Source organism: Phymastichus coffea, unplaced genomic scaffold, assembly GCF_024137745.1.
Source record: "Phymastichus coffea isolate CEN01 unplaced genomic scaffold, Cenicafe_Pcof_1.1 PCOF00054, whole genome shotgun sequence".
Lineage (NCBI taxonomy): Eukaryota > Metazoa > Arthropoda > Insecta > Hymenoptera > Eulophidae > Phymastichus > Phymastichus coffea.
The window spans coordinates 8,026-31,086 of NW_026706865.1; the positions used below are offsets into that span (position 1 = coordinate 8,026).

A 23,061-nucleotide genomic window follows, 5' to 3' on the forward strand; every position below is an offset into this window, starting at 1 on the left:
TTGCGCCGATAATAAGCTTTAAATAAGCTTTCGCACACAAACGGCTGCTCGGCGACACCATGCTGTTCGTTGCCTTTTCCTGCTTGCAACGTAACACATTCTTATTCTCGTTTCTACGTACAGTCACTCGTTCCTGCTTTTTCGTTAATAATGTTATTTGCATTGGTGCGCAGGTGCCATCGAGACTGCATAATCGCCGACCTCGTTCAGTCTCTCTCACTCCCACCTTGATACAACCTCAGATGAGAGTGAAATCCGGATGAAAAGAGTACGAGAAAGAGCGATGGGCGGGATAAGGAGGGGAGAAGTAGATACGGCGAAAGTTGACGCCCTATTAGGGACAACCGACATCGTTTGTCGGCTACTGAGCGAGAATTCGCACGCGCGCGAGCGCGCAAGCCGGAGAGAAAGCGCTTTCAACTCACTTTTCGCAGTTTCAATGACCCGCTCACTGAATTTCATAGTCTTGGTATAATGTAATAGTGCCGCACCGACCTAAATAAAAGCCAATGAAGAAACAAATACCTCTTGTTTATTCGTCCTATGCTAAGTATTAAGAATGCAGAATGGATTCCATAATAATTAGATTATTGTAGCGAATGTTTGGTCCCATAAAAATTCCTATTATGAATACTTTCTCGCTCAGCAACTCTGCGACGTTACCAAAAGCGGGGAGCGCTTTCGGATATACGTATGACTTTTCTCACGTATAGGTAATTGCGCGACTTTTGGAGACATTCTCCGATGCAATGGCATTATGACCTATCCAGCATAAATGCCACTTATCAATATGTATACGTTCCAAAATATATGCATCGTTTTTTTCTTGGCGATTGCCCTGAGGCGCTACTGCAGACATTCATTCAGGAGAAAGTTGCGCACTTGCCTTCGCGCGTAGCAAGCAGATACACGCGGAAACAGCAAAGTATGTTGGTTCCAGGGATTACACAATAAAAACCGAAGCAGCTCTACGTTCAGGTATACAGCAAATCTACCAGGGCAGCGGCGCATGTGGAAACCACGCGCAATGGCATGTGCACAGACAATTAACGCGCGCGAAGCATGCTGACGAAATGTTGTGTATACAAGCGTGCGATTTGAATCCGGTGCCTCCGCGCAGAAAATTCAGGTTGTTGCTCAATCTACGTGCTTCTGCTATGTGTGCAAGTACCGTTAATAACGATTGGACATTGCGCCAAACCCGAAGAATGTATAAATATTATTTGATTTGTATGGATATTTAACAAGTACTTTTACGAATACAGAAAGAGACGGAACGACATACTAAATTCTTTCAATAATAAGGCTTCTTCGTTATAAATTATACTCGAACTCAACCCTCAAAATTTTTACCATGAAAAAAGCTAAGAATATTCTAATTCATATGCATGAAGCTTCATTAGTGTAGTTTATTCACTTTCAGATTGTACGAAGCTACTATACCAATTAACTCCGCTTCATCTGGCAGAAAAAAACGGAAGCTTGTAGTATAATGCATATACATAATAAGGCAACACCATCAGCGGCCGACAGCGTATGCTGAGAAAATATATAGTTTGCTATGAATTTATGTCAACCAACAGCAGGGCAATGCAAGCTACCTAATAATTTAGATATGTTTTGAATTTGAGTAGGATTTATACCGAATTCTGCAGCATAAACGGTATATTTATCGTCTCATTACATGCGACAATCAAAATACCTGTCTCTCTCTCTCTCTCTCTCTCTCTCTCTCTCTCTCTCTCTCTCTCTCTCTCTCTCTCTCTCTCTCTCTCTCTCGTTCATGGCACACTGCATGTCTCGGCTCGAATATGAAAGGTAAGAGTAAACGCAGACAAGCAGGCTGAGAGAGGCAGAGAGGGAGAGAGGAAGAAAGCATAGAGGAACCTGTTTCTTTCTCTATGGTTGATTACCGAACGGTCGGTATGTTTATCCCTCCTCCTGCAGGTTGGGTTCTTGTCGCGCAAGGCAACGGCTTTCATTAAATGTGTGAACGACACTATACTCTGATCGGTGAGTTCAATCCCATTAAAGAATTTTACACAAATCTTTCGACTAGTTTTCCGGCATTGAACTCACTGTCAATATGCCGTGCTTCTTGTTCCTTAGTGTTTAAATGTTTTCCATTTGCGCGCTGTTGTAAAAGTGTGTTGTCGTAGGCAAGCAAGTTACGCAGTGACGTTCAGAAGAATCCACTGCTGTGATGGTGGGAGTAGAGAGTAAGCGGGAGAAGTAAGGTGCCTTGCCTTGCTATAAAGAGCGAGAGAGAGAGAGAGAGAACGAAAGAGCGAGAGAATGAGAGTCTTGGAGCTCAGTCAGTCCTCTCACCGCTGCGCTGGTGCTTCGCGAGAGAGACTGGAAGGCACGTTGTTATTTCGGTGAGCTCGCTACCAAAATGGCTGCCTCTTGATTGCCAATCGATCGATTATTTCTTTGCTCTTTTATCGCGAGCACGCAAGTTAGTGTCTTGCAAAGTGTAGTAGTGCCTGAAAGTACAAGAAGCTAATATTAAAGAAGAACAACGAAGGTACGAATACAAAGATTGCTTAGAAAAAGAGCGGCCATCACTAGCATCTGCAGAACGTAATAGAGAGAGAGGGGGGGGGGGGGGGGAGAGAGAGGCCGCTCAAGCGCATTCCGTGCGAAGCCTCCAAGCTCGATCCTATCTCCGTATGTATGTTTAAGACCAATCCCTCGCGCGAATTTACATTTTCTGTAATGAGCACACGCGTGAGAGAGTTTACCATAAAGATTCGTTGTGTCCTTTTATAATCAATGCCGATGTTTGATCATTGTGCTAATCAATATATGCTGGTGAAAAGTTTTACGAGCTTATACTCTGCAACGTCGTATAAGAATGGTTGTTTTCTTAAAAGTTAAATTTTCTACTTGATTTAAAAGGTAAGAACAATTTCTTTTAAATTGGAACATTGCTTGCGATGAACGCATGACGTATCGCTCGAAAAGAGAAAACATTTCCACACGGATAGTTTCCATCTTCATAAATTTCTTTGAATCTTTCGATCACGTCGACAGAGACGTGTTCTATTGCCAAGAATTAGAGAGAAAAGACCATAGCGATGTGTGTAGCTCATATAATTAACATTCCACGGGTGGCTGAGTCGCGCAAGAACGAGCAAAGAAAAATTTTGCAGAAACTCAGCACCAGTCCTTCTGATTTATTAATCAGCTGACTAACGATGCGCGGCTTACTTTTCTTCTGTTTCAATCGAACATATTGTACTGTGTGAGTGAGTGATATAATTGACAATTGTTAGTATTAATGTTAAGCTAATTACAGGTGCGCGTACAGAACAGTCGACCATCGATGAGGTGACCAGCAGCAGCAGCGACAGTAGTACAAGAGAATCATGACGAGTGTGCAGGTGTCATTGCTAGTTTTAGTGCTACTGGCTCTAGAAGCAAGCAACTGGGTGGAAGCTCACGTAGCACTTACCTTTCCTAGAGCCAGACATTTTGATCTTGACTTTCTAGACAATGCGCGGACACCTGGGCCATGTGGCATGCCAAAAGGTTAGTCAATTGAAAAAAAATTCAATAAAACGTGAACATTCTAATCGCGATCCAAACTCGAAGCTAGTATCTCGTCAGCACGATCCTTTGAAATGTATAATACGTCGCGACAAATTCAAGGCAAATTCAGCTGCAGATACGCTGCAGGTGATTTGAAGCAGCGACACGAACGCTACAATGCTGTGTGGACTGTGGATTCATGATTGCGTTGCGAGACTTTCTCCGGAGTGGCGCCATCGATGCACTCTACTCTATGGCTTAGATGCTGCTTTATATATGTGCGTAAATTAAACAAGGACGTGATTATCACATCAATGCAGAACAATGCGATTAACGGAAAACATCCACGTCCGACTCGTCTCGGATCAAATGACCTTATTGTGCAAACATATTCATTTTCCTTAAAAATAGCAGTTTACGTGCACAACTTCTGCAATTCAACTATTCTCTTATTGAAATCAAAAGTAAAACCACTTTCACAATTTCTGCAGTAGAACAACATAAAGTGGGGGGAAAGGAGCGGCGGAAGACGCTCCTCCAGTCGCACTTCCGGATTGGGTTAAAGCACCCACTCACGCACGTGCCCGCGCGCAGCAGAAAGTGTAGGAGTACAGTAATGTTTGTACGCAAATAAGGCTTCGTAGCGTTTCCTCGTTTCTTAATATTTTTCTTGTCATTTCTTTTCTAATATATATATATAGTTGACTTAATTTAAAGTCGCAACTCCCCGATATGGCGATACGAAGCGCTTTGACTTTGGCACAATGATGACTCATTTTGCGTACTCGTTATAAAGGCACTATGCGAGTTTGATACATTATTTATCAATGTTCAACTACGTTGAACTGCCGTAAAAACTAATTTCACATCGTTTCTGCCTCTTGCTGCAATATGCGCAATCTACGATATTATTAATTAGATTCCATACGCTAATTGCATAGCATCCATCAGTAAACAACAACAACGACAACGACAACAATAACAACAACAACAACAACAACAATGAGTTAACGAGGTAGATTTGTTCGCCGCTCGCATCTGTATCCACGCTACACAGTAGAGCATGAGAAATACCCAAATACCTATATCCGACGAGGATTTTGTTTATTTAAACTGTAACGTAGCAAAAACAATTTGATCCCGTGTAATGATGCCTTTTCGATCGTTTCTCGCGTAACTAGTTATCTAAATCTCCGTGAATCTGCAAATCACTTGTGGCATTCTCACACGAGGTTGCCGTTTAATCGTTAATGTGTGTGCTTGTTTGCAGGCGACATCAAGACAACGCTACTGTCTGGCAACAGCTTCAACGTCACATGGCACCTGGCCTATCCACATAGGGTATGTGTTAATTGTTAATTATATGTCCGTTTGAGGAACAGTGCTATGAACGTATTAAATTTTGATGCAACTTATCATATTTTTCGTAAGCCTTTCCATTTGGCAGCCCGAGATCCTATCGAATTATATTTGCTTTGCACGTTGTCATCGGCTGCTTATCGACTTTCAACCGCGGCTTATCTTTTCCGTTATTACGCGCCCAAAATATCAATCGGGAACCTGCTACACTTGAAATTCTAATGCACACACGCGCGAATAGTTAATGCGAGTAGCAGCGCTCATGGCACCCGACGTACCGTTATGACCTGGAATCTGCACCTCCGCCCACCTCCGCCTAAGATACGGATCATAATTCTACTCGTTTCTGTCGAAATCGAGTCGTGAATTGATAGGGAATTTGATCCATCCTCTATTAAACGAGAGACTTTTCACACGATATTTGTGATGGCATGCGGAAGGCGCATAACGTATGTGGAAAAGGTGCGCGCGAGCAGGAGTGCGGGGAAACTTTGAGTGCAATAATGGGTATTGGGATTCAGCGGACTATGAAAATATTTCAAGAAGAAAATTAGCATTGAGCATAGAATTCCATTGATTCGTGGGTTCTTACGGGAACAGTCCTGCTTAAATCCATTATCGCTGCAATGTGCTTAGTTCTCGAAACATTAATATTATTCGTCTCTCGTATTACCGCGCAAAATACAAACAGTGCCCATCGACACCGACAATGGATTCCTCCCGAATCGGATTCCTGACACGTGCGCGCTCGCGCTCACAAGCCGAGCACGTAGAGCCGAGTGCGCCTCTCCTCATATACTTGCGGTGGTCATTTGCAGGGCGGCTTCAGACTGCAAATACTCGATGCTCTAGACAGACCGCTCGTCGACCTCACTCCCGTAACCAAACAGAGTGAATTTGTCGAGAATGACGCTACGTGAGTACCGCGGTGCACCTATGTCGGCCGGCAGCGCGAGCACAACGTATTCATTCGAGCCATTGTTTCCAGAGCGCAGAGCTATCTGGTCGAGTTGCCGAACAACTTCACCTGCGTCGACTGCACTGTACGACTACTCAGGGAGGCCGAAGAGTGGGGCACGACCTACAGATTCTGGTCGTGTGCTGACGTCGACGTGAGTTCTATCAAATTCACTTAAAATTGATCTCGATTGCGATGAATCACATTGAAAAACGCCAACGAGTGAATGCGCATTTTTCGCGCGCAGATCGTCGAGAGAAAGATGTACCGCGAGGACTGCAGCGGCCACGGGCGCTCAGTGGTAGGCCGTTGTCGCTGTGACAGATTCTACCATGGAGCGCGATGCCAGTATCGCGAAGAGTGCCTGGACGACTCTGATTGCGGTACACAAGGGGCATGCATCGACAACGGAGGTACCACTTCGCCCACTAAACACTGCTACTGTAACGTTGGATGGTATGGGCCAGGATGCTCCAAGCGTGAGTAAATTTCTCTGCTATGGCCAGTGATTTTTGTTATTTCGTTACTTTTTCTGCGTACAACATTTGAAAGAAACATAGCACGAATACATAGCTAAAAATCGTTGAAAAAGTGAAAACACGCTCTTATATAACGACTTTCAGTTTGTCGGCTCACAGCTCGCCAAGCATTTACTACAATGCCTGGCACTCGCACGTACGATAAACTTTCGGATAAACGATGTTATTTCGCTGTATTTGGCTATTTAGGCTCGGTAATGAAGAACATCGAGCTTGACCTGGCGTCTTACTCGATGAAGCGTTTCTCCGCCGACTTCACCTTCTATTGGCGCATCCTCAAGGATTCGCGAGAGTTTGAAGGCGTGGCAGTAGTGAACGGTACTTCATGGGTGGGCGTGGGTTGGCGACCTGCAAGCTTAACATCCGCATGCCGAGCCATTCCCGAGATTCAAGAGATCCACGAGATTCAGGAACATGGCAGGAAAGGCTCGAGTGCCGAACCTTTGCCCCGTCCGGAGCCCAAATCCGAGCCAGAGCCGGAATCGGAACCCAACGCCACGACGACAGCGCGCTCGGAGTCTGCGACCGCCGAACCTGAGCCCGAAGTAACCACGACGCGCGCCAGCAATAACAAGCGTTCGGCTAACCACGAGGTAACATCGCGTCCTGGCAGCGACGTCACTGTTCAAACTAGCGTCACCTATCGCGTCAGTACGAAGCAAGGTACAAAGTGAAGAGCTGTTATGTCCTGACTTGTGATAAACGATTCGACAAAATCAATGCTCTTTTATCTGTCGATAGGCCGCAGTAGAAGATCACTGGATTCGCCACTACCAACCGGTGAGTAACGTGCGAAGCACTTTTCAAGCCTTTATCGTCATTCCGCGAATAGATTATCATCATAAACTCACTAATCGCACGTACGTCACCAAAAAGTTTCCAATTCACAATAAACGTTTATTAAAAAATTTAAAAGACTAATCATCGATTGCATGCCAAGTATAATACGATACTATAGCGTAGAAAACAGTAGGTACTACATAATTGAGATAGAAAAAGCGGCAAATGGACGTTAAAACGGAACTACCATCCATAAAGGGTGTACTGCCTACCAAGTGAACTTCTATGAACGCGTTCTTCATTTTTCGATTGCGCATTCTCGAGACAACTGGAATACGTAGTCAGAAAATTTATTACAAAGAGAAGAGATGCGTAGCAAATTTTCCTTTGACACGCGCGACAAAAACTGCGTGCTTTTGTTGTGGTGCCGGACACGTCCATTATTGATAATAGTCGCTCACTGATGGTGATGGTCTGTAAATAGTGGCATGTATTGCTTTTCTGCACAGACGAGCCAGCTAGCAGCGGCGACCACGAGCCCGTATCAATTACAGAGCCCGAACCAAAAACGGAACCTGAGCCAAAATCCGAGCCCGAGACGCGATCCGAGCCCGAGCCAAAATCCGAGCCAAAATCCGAGCCAAAATCCGAGCCAAAATCCGAGCCAAAATCCGAGCCAAAATCTGAGCCAAAATCCGAGCCAAAGTTCGAGCCCGAGTCGAAATCCGATCCCGAACCAAAATCGGAGCCTGAGACGCGATCCGATCCCGAGCCGAAATCCGAACCCAATCCAAAATCCGAGCTCCACCCTGTGCCAGAAGAAATACCACGATCAGAAGTTGCCAAAGGTAATAGTAATAATATAGTCAAATCAGTTCATCTTTCGCAATCAACTGCAAGCCTGCCTCTTTGAATTTTGATGCATTGAAATTTCGAGCGCCGCAGTCTTAGCCTTCCTCTCTACTCCTCGTCTATTTTTCTTTCATTTTCCTTCGCTGCAGTCGTCATGGGTATAACATAGCGATATTATGCTTTTTCCGCGACAGCTCACAAATACACGCCCAAACACGATTTCAATCCGATGGATTGCACGGACATTGTGATTGGCTCTGCGCGGGGCATGCGCCATCGCATTGGCGACTACTATACGCGCGATCGTTCGACGCCCCGTCCGGACTCATTTTGGGGTGGCAAAGACAGCCTCACTGCTGCAATGGGCTTCGAGAGAGACGGCGTGACTACCATTTTGTTTAGACGGAAACTGCTGTCCGGGGATCAGCATTTCAGCGACCATGAAATCCGCGACGCCGCAATGCAGGTATGAACGTTTTTCGTTGAAGCAATTAACGATTGGCTCATCTGGTCTTGTTGTCGTGGGCACGCAATTAGGTGATTTGGGCCAAAGGTCAAGAGCCAGATCGATACGTACACGTACCGGCCAGCGGAGTCGAGCATGGCGGTGGCACGCTCAGCGTCAAGGACTTTTACAAAGCCGACGAATTGAAATACCACGGGCACAAGTTACAGCGCGGCCTCGCGACAATCAACTTTTTCGGTGAGGCTCTGAATTATCGTTGTTCGTCGCTATTTTCTTGTTATGATCACGATTATAATTTACAGAGGAGAAAGGTAGAGACGCTCTCAAAGGGGATTCGTCACTGCTGAATAATGGCAAGTGCAGTGGCGAGTGGCGCCATCCACGGCATTGCTTGCCGGAAAATTATACTTGCGAGTATAGAGTCCAGTGGGTGTATAAAGCGAAAAAAGATGAGATCTCATTTACGATCGTCACGAGCAACGTCGATACTTGGACGGGAATCGGACTGTCCAAGGACGAGAAAATGGTTCGTCATCTATTACATTGAAGTCGCCAGCAAAATAACTCGCGCGTTATTACGATGTATCTTGATCGTAGACCCAGACAGACGCGATTCTTGGTTGGGTGGATAAATCGAGCGGCAGAGCGTTTCTCATGGATACCTGGATCAACGGCTACAACTCGCCGGTTCTCGATAGCTCGCAAGATATTTTCAATTCGTACGGTCGCATTGAAAACGGAGAAACAACACTGACGTTCAGCAGAAAAAGAGCGACGGACGATATTCGCGACTTGGCCTTCACGGATGACCAGTGTCTGTATTTCATGTTCCCCGTGAAGGGAGGCATTTTCAATCCTGTCAACAAAAAGATTCGCAAACACGAGCAGGTTCCAATCGTAGCTGCGCATCAAGTCTGTATCAAATCTTGTGGAATTGCAGCAGGTAATAAACGTAACTAGTCGCATGCGAATCTTCTTTGCGAAAATCACAATCGCGACATTTATTAAATAGTAGGACGATTTTCAGATGAAGTTGATATGGCGACGACCACAACAGTGCCACGGCTAAGCTACAACGTGGAAATACGACTGATAAATTTGGGAGACGGTTACAAAGCCCCACTGCCTGGCAGTGAAGACTTTGAGGATCTGTCTAACGTTATTGCAGCGAGTTTCTCGACAATTTTGCACAAAGTTCCCGGCTTTCAACAGTTCAAGCTCATGGAACTTGTCAAGTGCGTTGCGCGCTATGCCGACTACTGCCACTAATAATTACAACTGGTCTCTTTTTTATAGAACGGGAAACAATGGCGTAATAGCAAAGTTAATTTTGGCAATGGATAAGAACGAGATCAAAAATCGAGCACTTAAGCGAGAGGAGGCTGCAGCTTTAGCCGAGGCTGCAATTTTAGAGGCGCTTACTACTGGCAAAATTGGTGCCCTTACTGTCGATCCTAACTATCTCATAGTTGGCTCGCAGCGTATGTAAACCTCGATGCATTATGTCTATAGAGTCGTTTCCGCGAGTGTAGCCTTTCTAGCAGAAACAATGATTTTGATTGCAGAAAGTGATTTTGAGAACGATTTGGATAACGCGAGTACCGAGAATACATTGACGGCTGGACTGTTGCTGGGTCCAACGAAACTTTACATCGTTATCGCGTGTCTGGCGGCGCTGCTGGCTTTGGCCTTGCTGCAAGCTAGCTGCACCATATACAAAGCATCCAAGAAACGAACAACCAAGGTATGAGCAAATTTCTATCCTCCCTAAAATGCCATATTCAGTAGTATATTGTTCTTTATCAAGTTATGAGGCGAAATAGAGACAGCGTTGAACGCATACCAATTATTAGAAAGCGACGTTTTCCCGCGTCTCTAATTCGCAGCCTCAGCAGCGTGAGCCACTGATTGCCTATCTTCACTTTCTTCTTCATAATGTCCCAACATCAATCTTGTCTCATTCATTGCAAAATCAACATAGATCTCACCTCACCCCTGAAATCCATGAACGGTAGTTTAGTAATTATCTCTCTCTCTCTCTCTCTCTCTCTCTCTCTCTCTCTCTCTCTCTCTCTCTCTCTCTCTCTCTCTCTCTCTCTCTCTCTCTCTCTCTCTCTCTCTCTCTTTCCCATTCCCTCTCTCTCTCTCTCTCTCTCTCTCTCACTTTGGCACTTAGTACAACAATCTTACCATTTCGAGATGAGCGAGAGCCATTGTGCTTTGCTTGTGTTGCATATAATCTTGTGTCGCGTGTGCACGAAAATTGCGCGTACCATGCGAAAACGCAGAGGGTGTACTCGCTGCCATTGGCTACCTCGCCTGCGATGGGGCCATCAAACCCTATTCATCAGAGCCGATCCAACCCGCCGCCGCGATACTACAGGGAACAGCATCAGCAACAAAACATGGGAAATGGCAATGGCAACGGATATCAACACTACAACGGACATCATCATCATCATCATCATCATCATCAGCAGCAGCAGCAGCAGCAGCAACAACAACAACAGCAGCAGCAGCAGCACGAACAACTGCAGTCTGCGCGTCATTATCAGCAACAGCAGCACCTCGCGCCACCCAACATGCATCGGCCTTCCCCAAATTGGTAGCAAACGCGCCAATACCCGCCAATTTCCCTCCACCACCACAATCCAGGTATCTCTTTCTCGCTTTCTCTCGCTCTACCTCTTGCCGACAACTCTTGCCGCACGTCACGTCGCTCATTTTCCTTCGTTTGCTTGAACCTCGTGCACGCTTCTTTCTACCTATCTCTACCTGACTCCGCTCTCCGCTCTCACTTCACCACTCAACATTAGCGCTGATACATACACACAGTAACGTGGCAAACAATCGTACATACGTACATACCTCTGTGACACTGGCTGTCATTGCGACTATGCATAATTAATATAACCTTATCACGAATTCAGCTCGGAGCAGCGGAAACGTATAACTCGCCGGTAAGCGACGAGCAGCAGGGAGCTGTCAATGACAAACGGGCCTTAATTTTTGTTGCAGGACCATCTGATAACGAAGAACCCGTGGCGCGACTATTCGACGAGCGCCAACACCAATTTCGCGTTCGAGGCTTTCGAAACCGAGGAGAAGTCAACGCCATCGCAGATCAGCCAGCACGCTCTGCCGGCCCCTCTCCGAGAGAGTCTTCCGCGAGCTGCACGAGAGATGAGGATGAGCAACGGGGGCCACTCTGGCGGGGACTTTGACAGCGACAACCAGCAGCAGCAGCATCACCACCATCACCACCAGCCGCCGCTGCACCAACTGCTGTTGCAGACGCCCGGCAGCCGCAACAGCATGAGCGCGCTGCCACCCGGTCCCCGAGCTACGTACAGCCTGCCGCGTGCGCCGGGTCCCCGACAATCCTCAGCAGCTGTCGCTGCCGGCATGTCGCCGATTGTCGGCCAGCCCAATCAAGCCGGTTATTACACTCAGGACCGACGGCAGATGCCGAGATATGCCAACAGAAGTGCTAATGGCCATCATCAGACCGCTGGAAACTTGCAAGCGCAACCTGACTTTTACTTCATGCCCAGCCAACGGAAGTACAGCGGCGAGGTGGTGCGCGTTTACGTCGACTATGCCGGCAACCAGCAGCAGAAGCAGAAATGACGTGAAACTGATGTGCATACGCTGCACTAAGTCTCGAGATGAGGAAACATTATTTTCAACGCTTTAATGCATGGTGGATTGAAAGACGCGTGATTTGTATATTCAATTTGCAAATAAATTTGCGCCTTTTTCAATCCGCGCGTAAAATTCAATTGAGTTCTACAATAATATTTTGTATATATAATAATATCTATTGTTGTTGAAAGTCCATCGCTAATTTCTTCTCATATTGAAGCGCAAATTGTCAAAAATTCTTTTCAGCATTGGCATACGAGCTTAATTGGCCGTTCTGGTATCACTTTGCCCTCATTAAAACTAATAACCTGTAAATAAGCTATACTTGGCAAATGCCAGTCACTTTCAGCATTTCGACAGGCCATCAATGCGAAACAATAATTTTTGTTGAGCTTAATCGTAGTGCTGAATACAAGTGACAGAGCATCCAAATAAAAAGCACGCGTGTACATTTGTTCAAGCGTAGAGTTAATAACTTTATTATAGAAGAATACATCTAGATTACTTCAAGCTTTTATTTATAAGCCAATTAATTTAACGTTCAATTTACGCAATCAATTTGAATCATCAACCTGATCTTCGGACAGCGGACTATCAAATGATTTGTATGACCGTTCGCAATAGACTAACTACAGAATAATAGGTCGGAGCGTGCATGTAATATATATGTATGAGAAATAAAACATTTGTACATTGTTTTAAGTAATTTTTTTATCTAATCAATATTTCTTTTCATCATTCTTTATTTTAATTATTTTCCATTAATCCATCAAACAACATCGCTACAAAATTACCTCGTTGTTAAAGACGAGTAACGAATTCGCGATTAAATCTATCACAAACCAATCTTTCCAAATAAAATAAACAAGTTGAAACTTAACAACAGTTTAAATAGCTGATCTTTGAGAGTATAATTATGTTGATACAAAATACAGATTCACAGACAAGGTAGCCAGTCAACTTTAATGTAACGTCATTGTTTATGCTCTATTTTTAACAAAACATCAATGGCATTAATGAAGAAAAGAAGTACAATTTAAGTTTCTCGATTAACATTAGGAGAACTTCGTTCGTTGGATGAAAAGAAAATTACTTACGATAACCACTGCTGAGGCGGGTGAGCACGAGAAAATTCTACAAAGTGGAGAAAAAACCAAAACTAATGTGATGATCTCCCGAGAAAATAAAGAATAATCTGATGTGCCGAAAAATATCGAAAAATATCGAAAAATATACAGAATAGCAACAATGACAATTATAAATATAATACTTCAAATAAAAGTCAAAAAGTACTCGCAATACGAGCACATTTGATCGTATTGGATTACTAATAGTAATAATAGTAATTAGGATACGGAGCAAGAAGCTCTTAAAAACACGGAATACAAGAAGAACGAGAAAATGGTTCATCAGGTCTTGTTCTTAACATCTAAACTATTTTTATGTATATACGTTAATAAATCGGATGTAATTTTAGAGAAATCTTAAAAAGTGCCTTTTTTCATTCACACGAGACGTTCGTACTTTCCCCCTTTCCCGGCCTTCACCCTACTTGCATTAAATCAATTAGTTAGTAACGAATGCAACGAGAAACGTACGTTATGTGTGTGTAAATTTAAGTGAGTATGTTCCAAGGAGAAAAGCTCACTTGTTGACTGTTTATGAATACTTTGCTGCTCGTTCAAGTCTTCGCAAAAAACAGCTCCTCTACTACTTTCTTTGCCTTACATCAGAGTCCTTCTTTGGCGTGGGTTTCCTATGTGGGAGTAAATCGAATGATTAGAGTTCATTCTAAAACTACTTAGTGGGCTTAAAGCGAACTTACGTATCGGGGCTCTGATCGGTGTCAGACTCTTCGAGTTCGGACTTGTTGCGCTTCTTCTCATAAACAAGAATGATGGCGCAGAGTACGATAACCTCTGCGAGGATTCCTAGGAACGGCCAAAGCGCTGCGAGTTTGTCTTTAACCCGGAGGACTGTGACAGTTGAGTAAGCGTGTTGAGGATCGATGTCGGTAACGTTGTAAAGACCATAGCAAGTGATGTGGCCATGATCATCCGTAGTAATGTTATCGAGGCTGAGGATTGTGTTGTCGAGACTGTGCTCATCGTCTCGCGATAACTTAACACGGCCACGAGTGGTTGAGTAGTTTTGCCCCTTCACGTTCCAGACGATTTTTAATCCAGGTTCGCCAATTTTAACTTGACAGGTCAAGTGCAGCTTCTCACCTTCCACTACATTTGTCGACGGTGGCAGGTACACCAAGGGTGGCTCTTTAACGAATAAGTCATTTATTTCGAACTGTCGTATATCGGACACCAAACTGTCGTACTTACTGACAACACGGTAATTGTAAGTAGCGTTGCCCACCGTACAAGTATAATGGCCATAAATATCACTGTCCTTGTCCTGGATGCGTGTTATGGTGACGTTGCGACTGTTTACATGGACCCACTGGGACGCAACAAGAGCTTTGTCATTTCTTTTCCATTCCACAGGCTGTTGCTGCTGCTGTTGCTGCTGCTGCTGCTGCTGCTGCTGCTGCTGCTGCTGCTGCTGCTGCTGCTGGTCAGCGTTGGGGCACTCCAGTGTGACCGTGTCGTTGATACCCAGAACTTTGAACCTCACGTCTGCGTAATAACAACAGGATTTAACACTGAATGTTTAGTTTGATTTGGACTTTTAATACACAGGGAATGGGCGTGATTATTTACATAAAGCTGTTACGCTGCTGAGAACCAATGACAGAATGCTATTATGGTTAGCACAAATCATCGTAATAATAAAACCTACCGCACCTTTGCTAGGGATAGTCTCCAGATGATAAAACTAAAGGAATGAGCGATGGATAGTAATCCACTGAAATTCGACGTTGCAATGAATTTTCCTTGTGTAGTATTCGATGACTATTCAGCCATAACTTTACATTTCATAATTATGTACAAGACAGCAATCGTACGCCACAGCTTAGTTAGATTACCGTGAGGCTCGCGTAAATCAGCCTCGCGCCCGTAAAAATGTTGATAATTTTTGAAGAATTTCGCACAAAGAATACTAGGAAAAACGGCCTTTGGCCTCTTTCTTTAATTCATTGCTTATTTTTTTCGCGTAATTGTGAGTGATAACAAGATAAATCATGCGGTAACGTGAACCCAACCCTGAACCTATATACTGGACTAACGGTTGTACGCGCAAGTAATGCCAACTGTTTGATGGCGAGCTCAGCTGAGCAATAAGAGTGCTCACGTAAGTCAAGTTTTGAAACAAGGACGTTGCAGCTTGAATGGAAAACGAACGTACAACCGAAAATGTCTATCACGGTTGGGACTGCTACGCGAACTCATTTCTGAAGTGAATGATGTGCGAAGAATCAGACGTGTTAGTAGTCTAGTACTATTCAAATTGAACAAAAAGCTTTGTGACCCTCGATTAAATAGTATAGATACGTATAGATGAAATTTCGGCAAAAATGTCAACTAAATCATTTGGTGACACGAACCTTGTTTGCACGTGATCCTCATTGACAATTCCACTTTGGGTTGCAAACAAATATGAAGCATATAAACTGAGAGTGAGAAAGCATAAGGTAAAAGATATAATCATTGAATCACGAAACGAGTTGCAATATAGGCAAGCATAAAATAATGGGCACATTGAACCAGATAAATAATTTGGTAATACTAAGCAAATATACAGATGATGCGCGCAAATAAAAAGAAAAAAGAGTGTAAGAATAATTGTGACGTAAAATATGCTGCTTTAGGCAACTGAGCCACTGAAAGTAAACAATGAGTTCCAACAGTGAGTAATAAATGGACGGTACAATAAGCAAACTATGACGCTTGTCTGTAGCGTCGGAGAGCTTTATCTGGCGAGTAGCGTCTACTGTTCAACTCGCGTCTACGAACCATAATCGATTGTAAGATGATGTGGCTCGTTGCCGTCAAGACAGGTATAGGCTCCTTCGTGTCGCTTGACAGCTCTATCAGCTTCGATAGTACTAGCGATTATGTTAATGTGCTTGTCGTCGAAAGTCGGCTTGACACTCATCAAGCCGCTCGCCAAGTCCTCATCGAATGACTGCCCGTTGCGTTTCCATGTTGCTAATGATCCTGCTGGCAAATCGCTGCACGTGATGTTCCATCGTTCACCTGGCTTCACCATCTTCGAACCCTCGTATTTCACTGATCGCATATTCCGTCAAATTCTAAATCTTTATATATGTAAGCAATATATTTTCCTGAAGATGGAATTTCCACGTGACACAAAGTGTTTACTATCTGATAGCCTACAGAATGCTCAGCTAACGATATATACGATAAATCCTGTATGTAAGAATCTTGCGAGCAAACACTCATAAATCAACTTTTACAGCTGAATAGTGTTTTATTTTGATTATTATTATTTTTGTCATCACCATGTGAAAATATTCAACTTCAGGAATAAATTGCATTAAATAAGTTCTAATTTAGTAGCACTAGACTGTCGGAAACACAGAATTGAAGCATATCTTCAATTTCAGTACAACAATCACTTGTTTTTATACATCATTATACGCGGCATTTGTCAACGTATTTAACGAAGACATTCCGCATAGGATCAGGGTCCTACCCGAAATGTCTACTACCTGAATAAACAACTATTTTTTGAAATAAGGAAAAGCTACGTGAAATTTCATCTCAGTCAAAAAATATTTTCCGACATAAAAGAATAAAATAGATCATAAATGGATATAGACTGAGAGAATTAAAATGTTATAAGATAACCTCATGGTGAAAGTAAAGTCGTTTCAGATGTGAGAATTGTGTGTAATACATTGCAAAGATGAAATGAAAAATATTTGAGAGAGAGAGAGAGAGAGAGAGAGAGAGAGAGAGAGAGAGAGAGAGAGAGAGAGAGAGAGAGAGAGAGAGAGAGAGAGAGAGAGAGAAGTGAGAAAGGGAAGGAGGGAGAAGGAGAAAGAGTATTAAAATTGTGTGACAAAAAATACCGTCGAAAGGCTTGAATTCAATAAAAAACGATGAGTTAAACGCATCAATTGAAGCCAAAGGAAGTAAAATAAAGTGCGCTGATGCACACGCTCGTAGACGGTAAGATTGATTTTATCTTTCTACCGCACATACCAACGCGCGTAACAAATAATGTAGATAATAAATCCCGAAAAACTACGTATTAATGTGATATTTATAATGAATTTTCTGTACAAATACAATTCGCTATGACAAATTCAATGCGTAATAAAATAAAGTTATTTTCAATAATGTTATCAGTAGAAATCACTAATGTTTTTGTAGACGAGTCGAATTAAAAACAAAAGTTTAAATAAATTCAAAATAAATATGCCACGGGGAAATACGTGGTAATAGACTTATTTGATAAAATATATTTACTGCAATAGTACAAAAATTAAGGAGTAACGGGTTTTTCTCTCCCACATACTAAAAATGCTCTATTCAGGATTTACGCTGCTGTTGTGAATTGTCAGAGCTGAGAAAATGTAAAATAATGACCTCGCGAGAAGAGTCACGTGGGTTACTTACTGAAATCATCGTCGTAAGCTAGTATATTTTCGAGGAAAGCTCTGCGAAGAAACAAGCGCATGCGTACCGTAAAATATACATTGGACATGGCGCACCTCCCTTCGTTCCACTCCCTAAATATACATTGTTTCTCTCTCTCTCTCTCTCTCTCTCTCTCTCTCTCTCTCTCTCTCTCTCTCTCTCTCTCTCTCTCTCTCTCTCTCTCTCTTTTCTATGTCAAGGACAAAAAATCGTTCGAACGATTAAACGTAGCTCTCGTTCTCATTCTTCAAATTGTTTATCGCGATTTTCATTATTTGACCAGAAAAAACTACCGACATTGAGTTTTCAAACAATAAATTTATAAACTCCGGAGGAGACCTTGACAGACTAGAAAAACTTGTGTTCACCTGAATATACGTCAGCCACAAAACAGAGCAACATCAAGAGGCCAAACGTCACGAACAAACCAGTCTTCTTCTCCATGGTAATTACGATGTTCTTATAAATATTCTGAGTGACGAGGTTGCGCCCACAAGGTATGGACATACCCCTTTCTAACCTTAACTCTCACCTTGGCTGCCACTCAACTGGCAGCGACTAAGAGACAACAATACAGTACCCGAATAAAAAATAAAACTTATCTTATCAATGAAGAAACAAGTGCACAATCTTTGTTTCTACTCGCCTGCAGATCACGGGATCACAAGGCTGTATACTTGTAATCACTGTAATGGCGGTCGTCTTCTGCTCTTTCTCTCTCTCTCTCTCTCTCTCTCTCTCTTTCTCTCTCGCTCGCTCTCTCACTCTATATGCTTATCTCTCTTCATTCTCGAGTTTCAACTTCGACTGTGAGACTAAGTTACTCGGGCACGCCGCGCCGCACGTCACATACCTATGCCAGTTCTGACAACATGCGCATGCGTGATTAACGCGCCAACTATTCAAATGCTCAAGGAAACTGCTTGGTTACTTACCATTGTGCACTGTGAAAAGTTTTTACTCAAATAAGTACAGGATTGATTATATTGCAGTATGTAGCATTGTAAAATGATATCAGTTCTAATCAAGTTTTTCGATTGCACGAACGAAAACGTGAACGATTCTTATGGAATTATTTCAGTAATACTACATTGATATACATATTAGGTTGAGTTGAAAGTGAGATCCAAACGGAAAAGCAATTTGTATATGTCACGTATTAACTGTCTAAAATGTTCAGCGCATTGCTCTAGCCATTCACGCTAGTCTGACCAGCTTGTATGCATAGGATATGTACACGTACATAAATGTACACTAATTCAATACCCGCCAAATTCAACATTATTCCACACACACAATCTTTAGCTAAGTTCAATTATTTAACGCCACCTAACTGAATGACATTTTGAATTTCAATGGAAAATACGCAGCGAAGATAATTAATGCTGGCGCTATCATTTGACCCTGGTACGAAAATATATTATTTCATTAAAAAAATATATATCATTAGCTCAGATTTGATTTGTACTATCTGAAAATAAGTTTGCTTCAATGTGTACCTCTACAGAAAACGTAGAAAAATGTGGAAAAGCAGAATCTTGAAAAATGTATACTCTTGGCACGAAATTATTTTATTTTCTAAAAAAAAACGATGCAAACCGGTTTTGCTCAATTTCTAACATCCTAAAATACAAAATTTATATAATTTATAACCTTTTGCAAACTAAAAAATTAATTATTTAGAGAATTGTTTGGATATTGATATGTTTCAATCGTCTGTACAGGTGCGATAGGTAAGCCCCCCTTTTGACACGAAAAAGTTTAATTAAACAAAAACAAGATGGAAACTGACTTAGCTCAATTTGTATCATCTTAAAATATTAATATTATCATATAATATTAATATTAATAATAATAATATTAATATTAATATAATAATATTAATAATATAATATTAATATTAATAATATTATTATTAATATTAATATTAATATTAATAATAATATCAATATTAATATTAATATTATTACCTTTCTGATATAATAAATAAAATTTATAAGGCCTTCTCACAATATTTTCAAATTTTATCAAATTCAATATCATCCGTGATGATTCGATATTAAAATGAGTGTTATTAGTTTAATTATGATAAAAAATACTCTATTCTCAAATAAGTTGTTACGTTGTACCATCACTTATCAATCTGATTCCATAAACCGTATTTCACTCAATAATAAAATTTTAATTACCTTCTTACGTCATTTCTTTATGACTTTTACTAATTATTTCACGAATTAAAAAAAAAATTATCCAGATTAAACTAATCTTAAATTAACAAAGAGACTGTCTACACAGGCTAAAGGAACTCAGCAGGAAGTTAACGAAAATCGACCGAAAAAATTATAGAAAAACTGCGCGTGGTCAACAAAGATAGCAAAAGTTATTTATAACTCCGCGCAATTTCATTTGCGTTGATAAAAAAATTATTAAATTTGTTTTAATAAAGTTTTTAGAGAAATAAACCCGTTTAATCGTTAGCAAAAATCTCGCGCAGTTTTTCTATTCAATCAAAATATTATTATAACCATCCGTTAAAGAATAAATATTAACAGATCAGCCGGTAACATAGATCTGTACACTTTTATTATTGTAAGACACACTCTCAAATTATAAGAGCTGTATTAATAGGAATGGGTTATTTTCTGAAATAACCGTCGATGTAACTATTAATTAGAATACACAACAATAGTTGACATTGACGGATGGTTGCAATAATATTTTGATTGGATAGAAAAACTACGCGAGATTTTTGCTAACGATTGAACGGGTTTATTTCTCTAAAAACTTTATTAAAACTCCACGTAGATACAGTATTCGATGATCTGTGAGTGATCAAATTTGATAATTTTTTTATCAATGAAAATGAAATTGCGCGAAGTTATAAATAACTTTTGCTATCTTTGTTGACCACGCGCAGTTTTTCTATAATTTTTTCGATCGATTTTCGTTAACTTTCTACTGAGTTCCTTTAGACGTCTACATGCTCCCCGTAGTCCTACCCCGTACTTCGACGTCTACGTCGTACCTCGTCACAATATTCTATACGTACACCAGTTCAGTAACCAAAGCGAATAATGCATCTATATGCGGAATCTACAATAGATAGGGTGCATATCCAATTCAGACGTAAATCGCAGGTAGCAAGCGTAAAACCAAGAAATTCGGGAAATTCGGATTCATATAAAATTCGGGACCGGGGTCTAACCTTCAATAATATAGCGTTATGGATACGTTTATTCTGAGAGTGTGTTCGTTTGGGGCATGCGAGGAATAGTAGTAACTTTCTGTTGTTGGCACTATCAAAATTTTTAGCGATTTGTACGCGTTTGTACGCCCTCGTACGCGCGCATATGCGCATATGTGGCGAGGGCCTTAAATGTAAATATGAAGCCGATTAATGAATTGTTGTATGGATATGGGATGAACGAATTGTTATAACACAAGAGACATCCCATATAATCTCATATAACCATTTTTTTATAACAATTCGTCAATCGGCTCCATGTTTACGTTTACAATTGTTAGAGGCTATGTACACCCAACGTGGATTGAATCGCGACCCCCCCAGTTAGGTTGGTATGAGAATTCCGTCGTTGCATCGGAACGAAAAAACCGCGGGAATATTCAAAAATGAAAATTCGTTTTAAGATACGATAAAAAGCTAAAACGTTACTAATTTGTTTTTAGGTTTAAAATTAATTGTTTGCGAACAATGAATTTAGATGCATGATTATTTGATTTTAGGTTTTAATTATATAATTTAAGAACAAGTATTATACTATGGCCGATCTGAAAACCACCGTTACGGACTTAAAGTAGCAGTCAAAATCAAAGCTCGAATAGCAGACCTGAAAAAGTCTGTTTATACGTGTCTATTTTAAATGTTTCTTCCGAGTTTCTTGTGCTTTTACCTGCTTTTGTTTCAGCAAGGATTTATCGTTATGCTGGCATTTAGATAAGTTATTATTTATTTATTTATTTACTATCTACAATAGAAAATAAAAACATGTTACTTTGTGAATGTTCTTTTTCTTTGCAGGAGTTTTTATTTCAGCAGGATGAAGTGAAATAGAAATGTTATACTAATATTACTGAAAAAGAAATTTACTCCACTTGGCTCTCATATTTGCGGAAAACCCAAAATATTTTTCCCATTCTTTCCCCCTTTTAAGTTTATGTTAGGAAATGTAACACAAGGTTACATGTATTCAAGGTATACATTTATTATAGACATTTTATCTTCAAAAGTGTCGATTAAAAGTGTCTCATTAATATTTGGATTCTATCCTATTCACATTTTTTGAAAAAAAAAAATATATGTATATAAATATATATTAGACATATGTTTCAATGTCTTATCATAATAAACTTTTTTAAGTGGTATACATTATTAAGGTAAAAGTAAGTCAATGTATTGCAAGAAATAAATTTATTTTTATTTTGAAGATAAAATGTCTATAATAAATGTATACCTTGAATACATGTAACCTTGTGTTACATTTCCTAACATAAACTTAAAAGGGGGAAAAGAATGGGAAAAATATTTTGGGTTTTCCGCAAACATGAGAGCCAAGTGGAGTAAATTTCTTTTTCAGTAATATTAGTATAACATTTCTATTTCACTTCATCCTGCTGAAATAAAAACTCCTGCAAAAAAAAAGAACATTCACAAAGTAACATGTTTTTATTTTCTATTGTAGATAGTAAATAAATAAATAAATAATAACTTATCTAAATGTCAGCATAACGATAAATCCTTGCTGAAGCAAAAGCAGGTAAAAGCACAAGAAACTCGGAAGAAACATTTAAAATAGACACGTGTAAACAGATTTTTTCAGGTCTGCTATTCGAGCTTTGATTTTGACTGCTATACTTTAAGTCCGTAACGGTGGTTTTCAGATCGGCCATAGTATAACGCTCGTTCTTAAATTATATAATTAAAACCTAAAATCAAATAATCATGCATCTAAATTTATTGTTCGCAAACAATTAATTTTAAACCTAAAAACAAATTAGTAACGTTTTAGCTTTTTATCGTATCTTAAAACGAATTTTCATTTTTGAATATTCCCGCGGTTTCTTCGTTCCGATGAAACGACGGAATTCTCATACCAACCTAACTGGGGGGGGTCGCGATTCAATCCACGTTGGGTGTACAATAGGAATTATGATTTTTCAATTAATTTGGAATTTCAAAGTTGGCAGCACACAGAATTTCTTGATTTTACACTTACTGCGTGCGATTTACGTCTGTATTGTAGAGGCACTCTTACTTCCACGTTACTTGCATTGGTTAATGAACTCTCCCATGACCACAGAATTATAAAGATGGTGTACTCGTAGAAAATTTGTACAGGGTAGACCTCC

At 41.0% G+C, this 23,061-nt stretch overlaps 2 protein-coding genes across 5 annotated transcripts; one reads left to right on the forward strand and one right to left on the reverse strand.

Annotated features, from left to right (window-relative positions):
- Positions 1-2,312: 2,312 nt before the first annotated feature.
- LOC131665793 (uncharacterized) lies at positions 2,313-12,440 on the forward strand. 2 transcript variants are annotated; one of them, XM_058937918.1, is made up of 18 exons: positions 2,313-2,527; positions 3,302-3,534; positions 4,805-4,875; positions 5,712-5,809; positions 5,882-6,005; positions 6,099-6,330; positions 6,580-7,053; positions 7,132-7,170; positions 7,680-8,018; positions 8,217-8,488; positions 8,560-8,725; positions 8,791-9,014; positions 9,086-9,431; positions 9,504-9,723; positions 9,785-9,969; positions 10,054-10,232; positions 10,777-11,143; positions 11,507-11,645. In XM_058937918.1, exons 2-17 carry the CDS (start codon positions 3,372-3,374, stop codon positions 11,095-11,097), a joined length of 3,453 nt encoding a protein of 1,150 aa, XP_058793901.1. In that variant the 5' UTR covers positions 2,313-2,527; positions 3,302-3,371; the 3' UTR covers positions 11,098-11,143; positions 11,507-11,645. The 2 variants fall into 2 exon arrangements, with proteins under 2 accessions (XP_058793901.1, XP_058793900.1); XM_058937917.1 differs by lacking the exon at positions 10,777-11,143 and having other exon boundaries at positions 2,316-2,527; positions 11,507-12,440.
- A 386-nt stretch (positions 12,441-12,826) lies between these two features.
- LOC131665794 (basigin) lies at positions 12,827-18,488 on the reverse strand. Of its 3 annotated transcripts, XR_009302048.1 has the most exons (7): positions 18,341-18,488; positions 18,063-18,252; positions 16,042-16,317; positions 14,470-14,763; positions 13,959-14,406; positions 13,732-13,889; positions 12,827-13,267 (listed from the first exon to the last, which is right to left on the reverse strand). XR_009302048.1 is itself a non-coding variant. In XM_058937919.1 (6 exons), the coding sequence occupies exons 2-6, from the start codon at positions 18,199-18,201 to the stop codon at positions 13,844-13,846; spliced, it is 1,203 nt and encodes a 400-aa protein (XP_058793902.1). In that variant the 5' UTR covers positions 18,202-18,252; positions 18,341-18,488; the 3' UTR covers positions 12,827-13,843. The 3 variants fall into 3 exon arrangements, 2 of the variants coding, with proteins under 2 accessions (XP_058793902.1, XP_058793903.1); XM_058937919.1 differs by having other exon boundaries at positions 12,827-13,889; XM_058937920.1 differs by having other exon boundaries at positions 12,827-13,889; positions 18,063-18,488.
- Between the last annotated feature and the right edge of the window lie 4,573 nt (positions 18,489-23,061).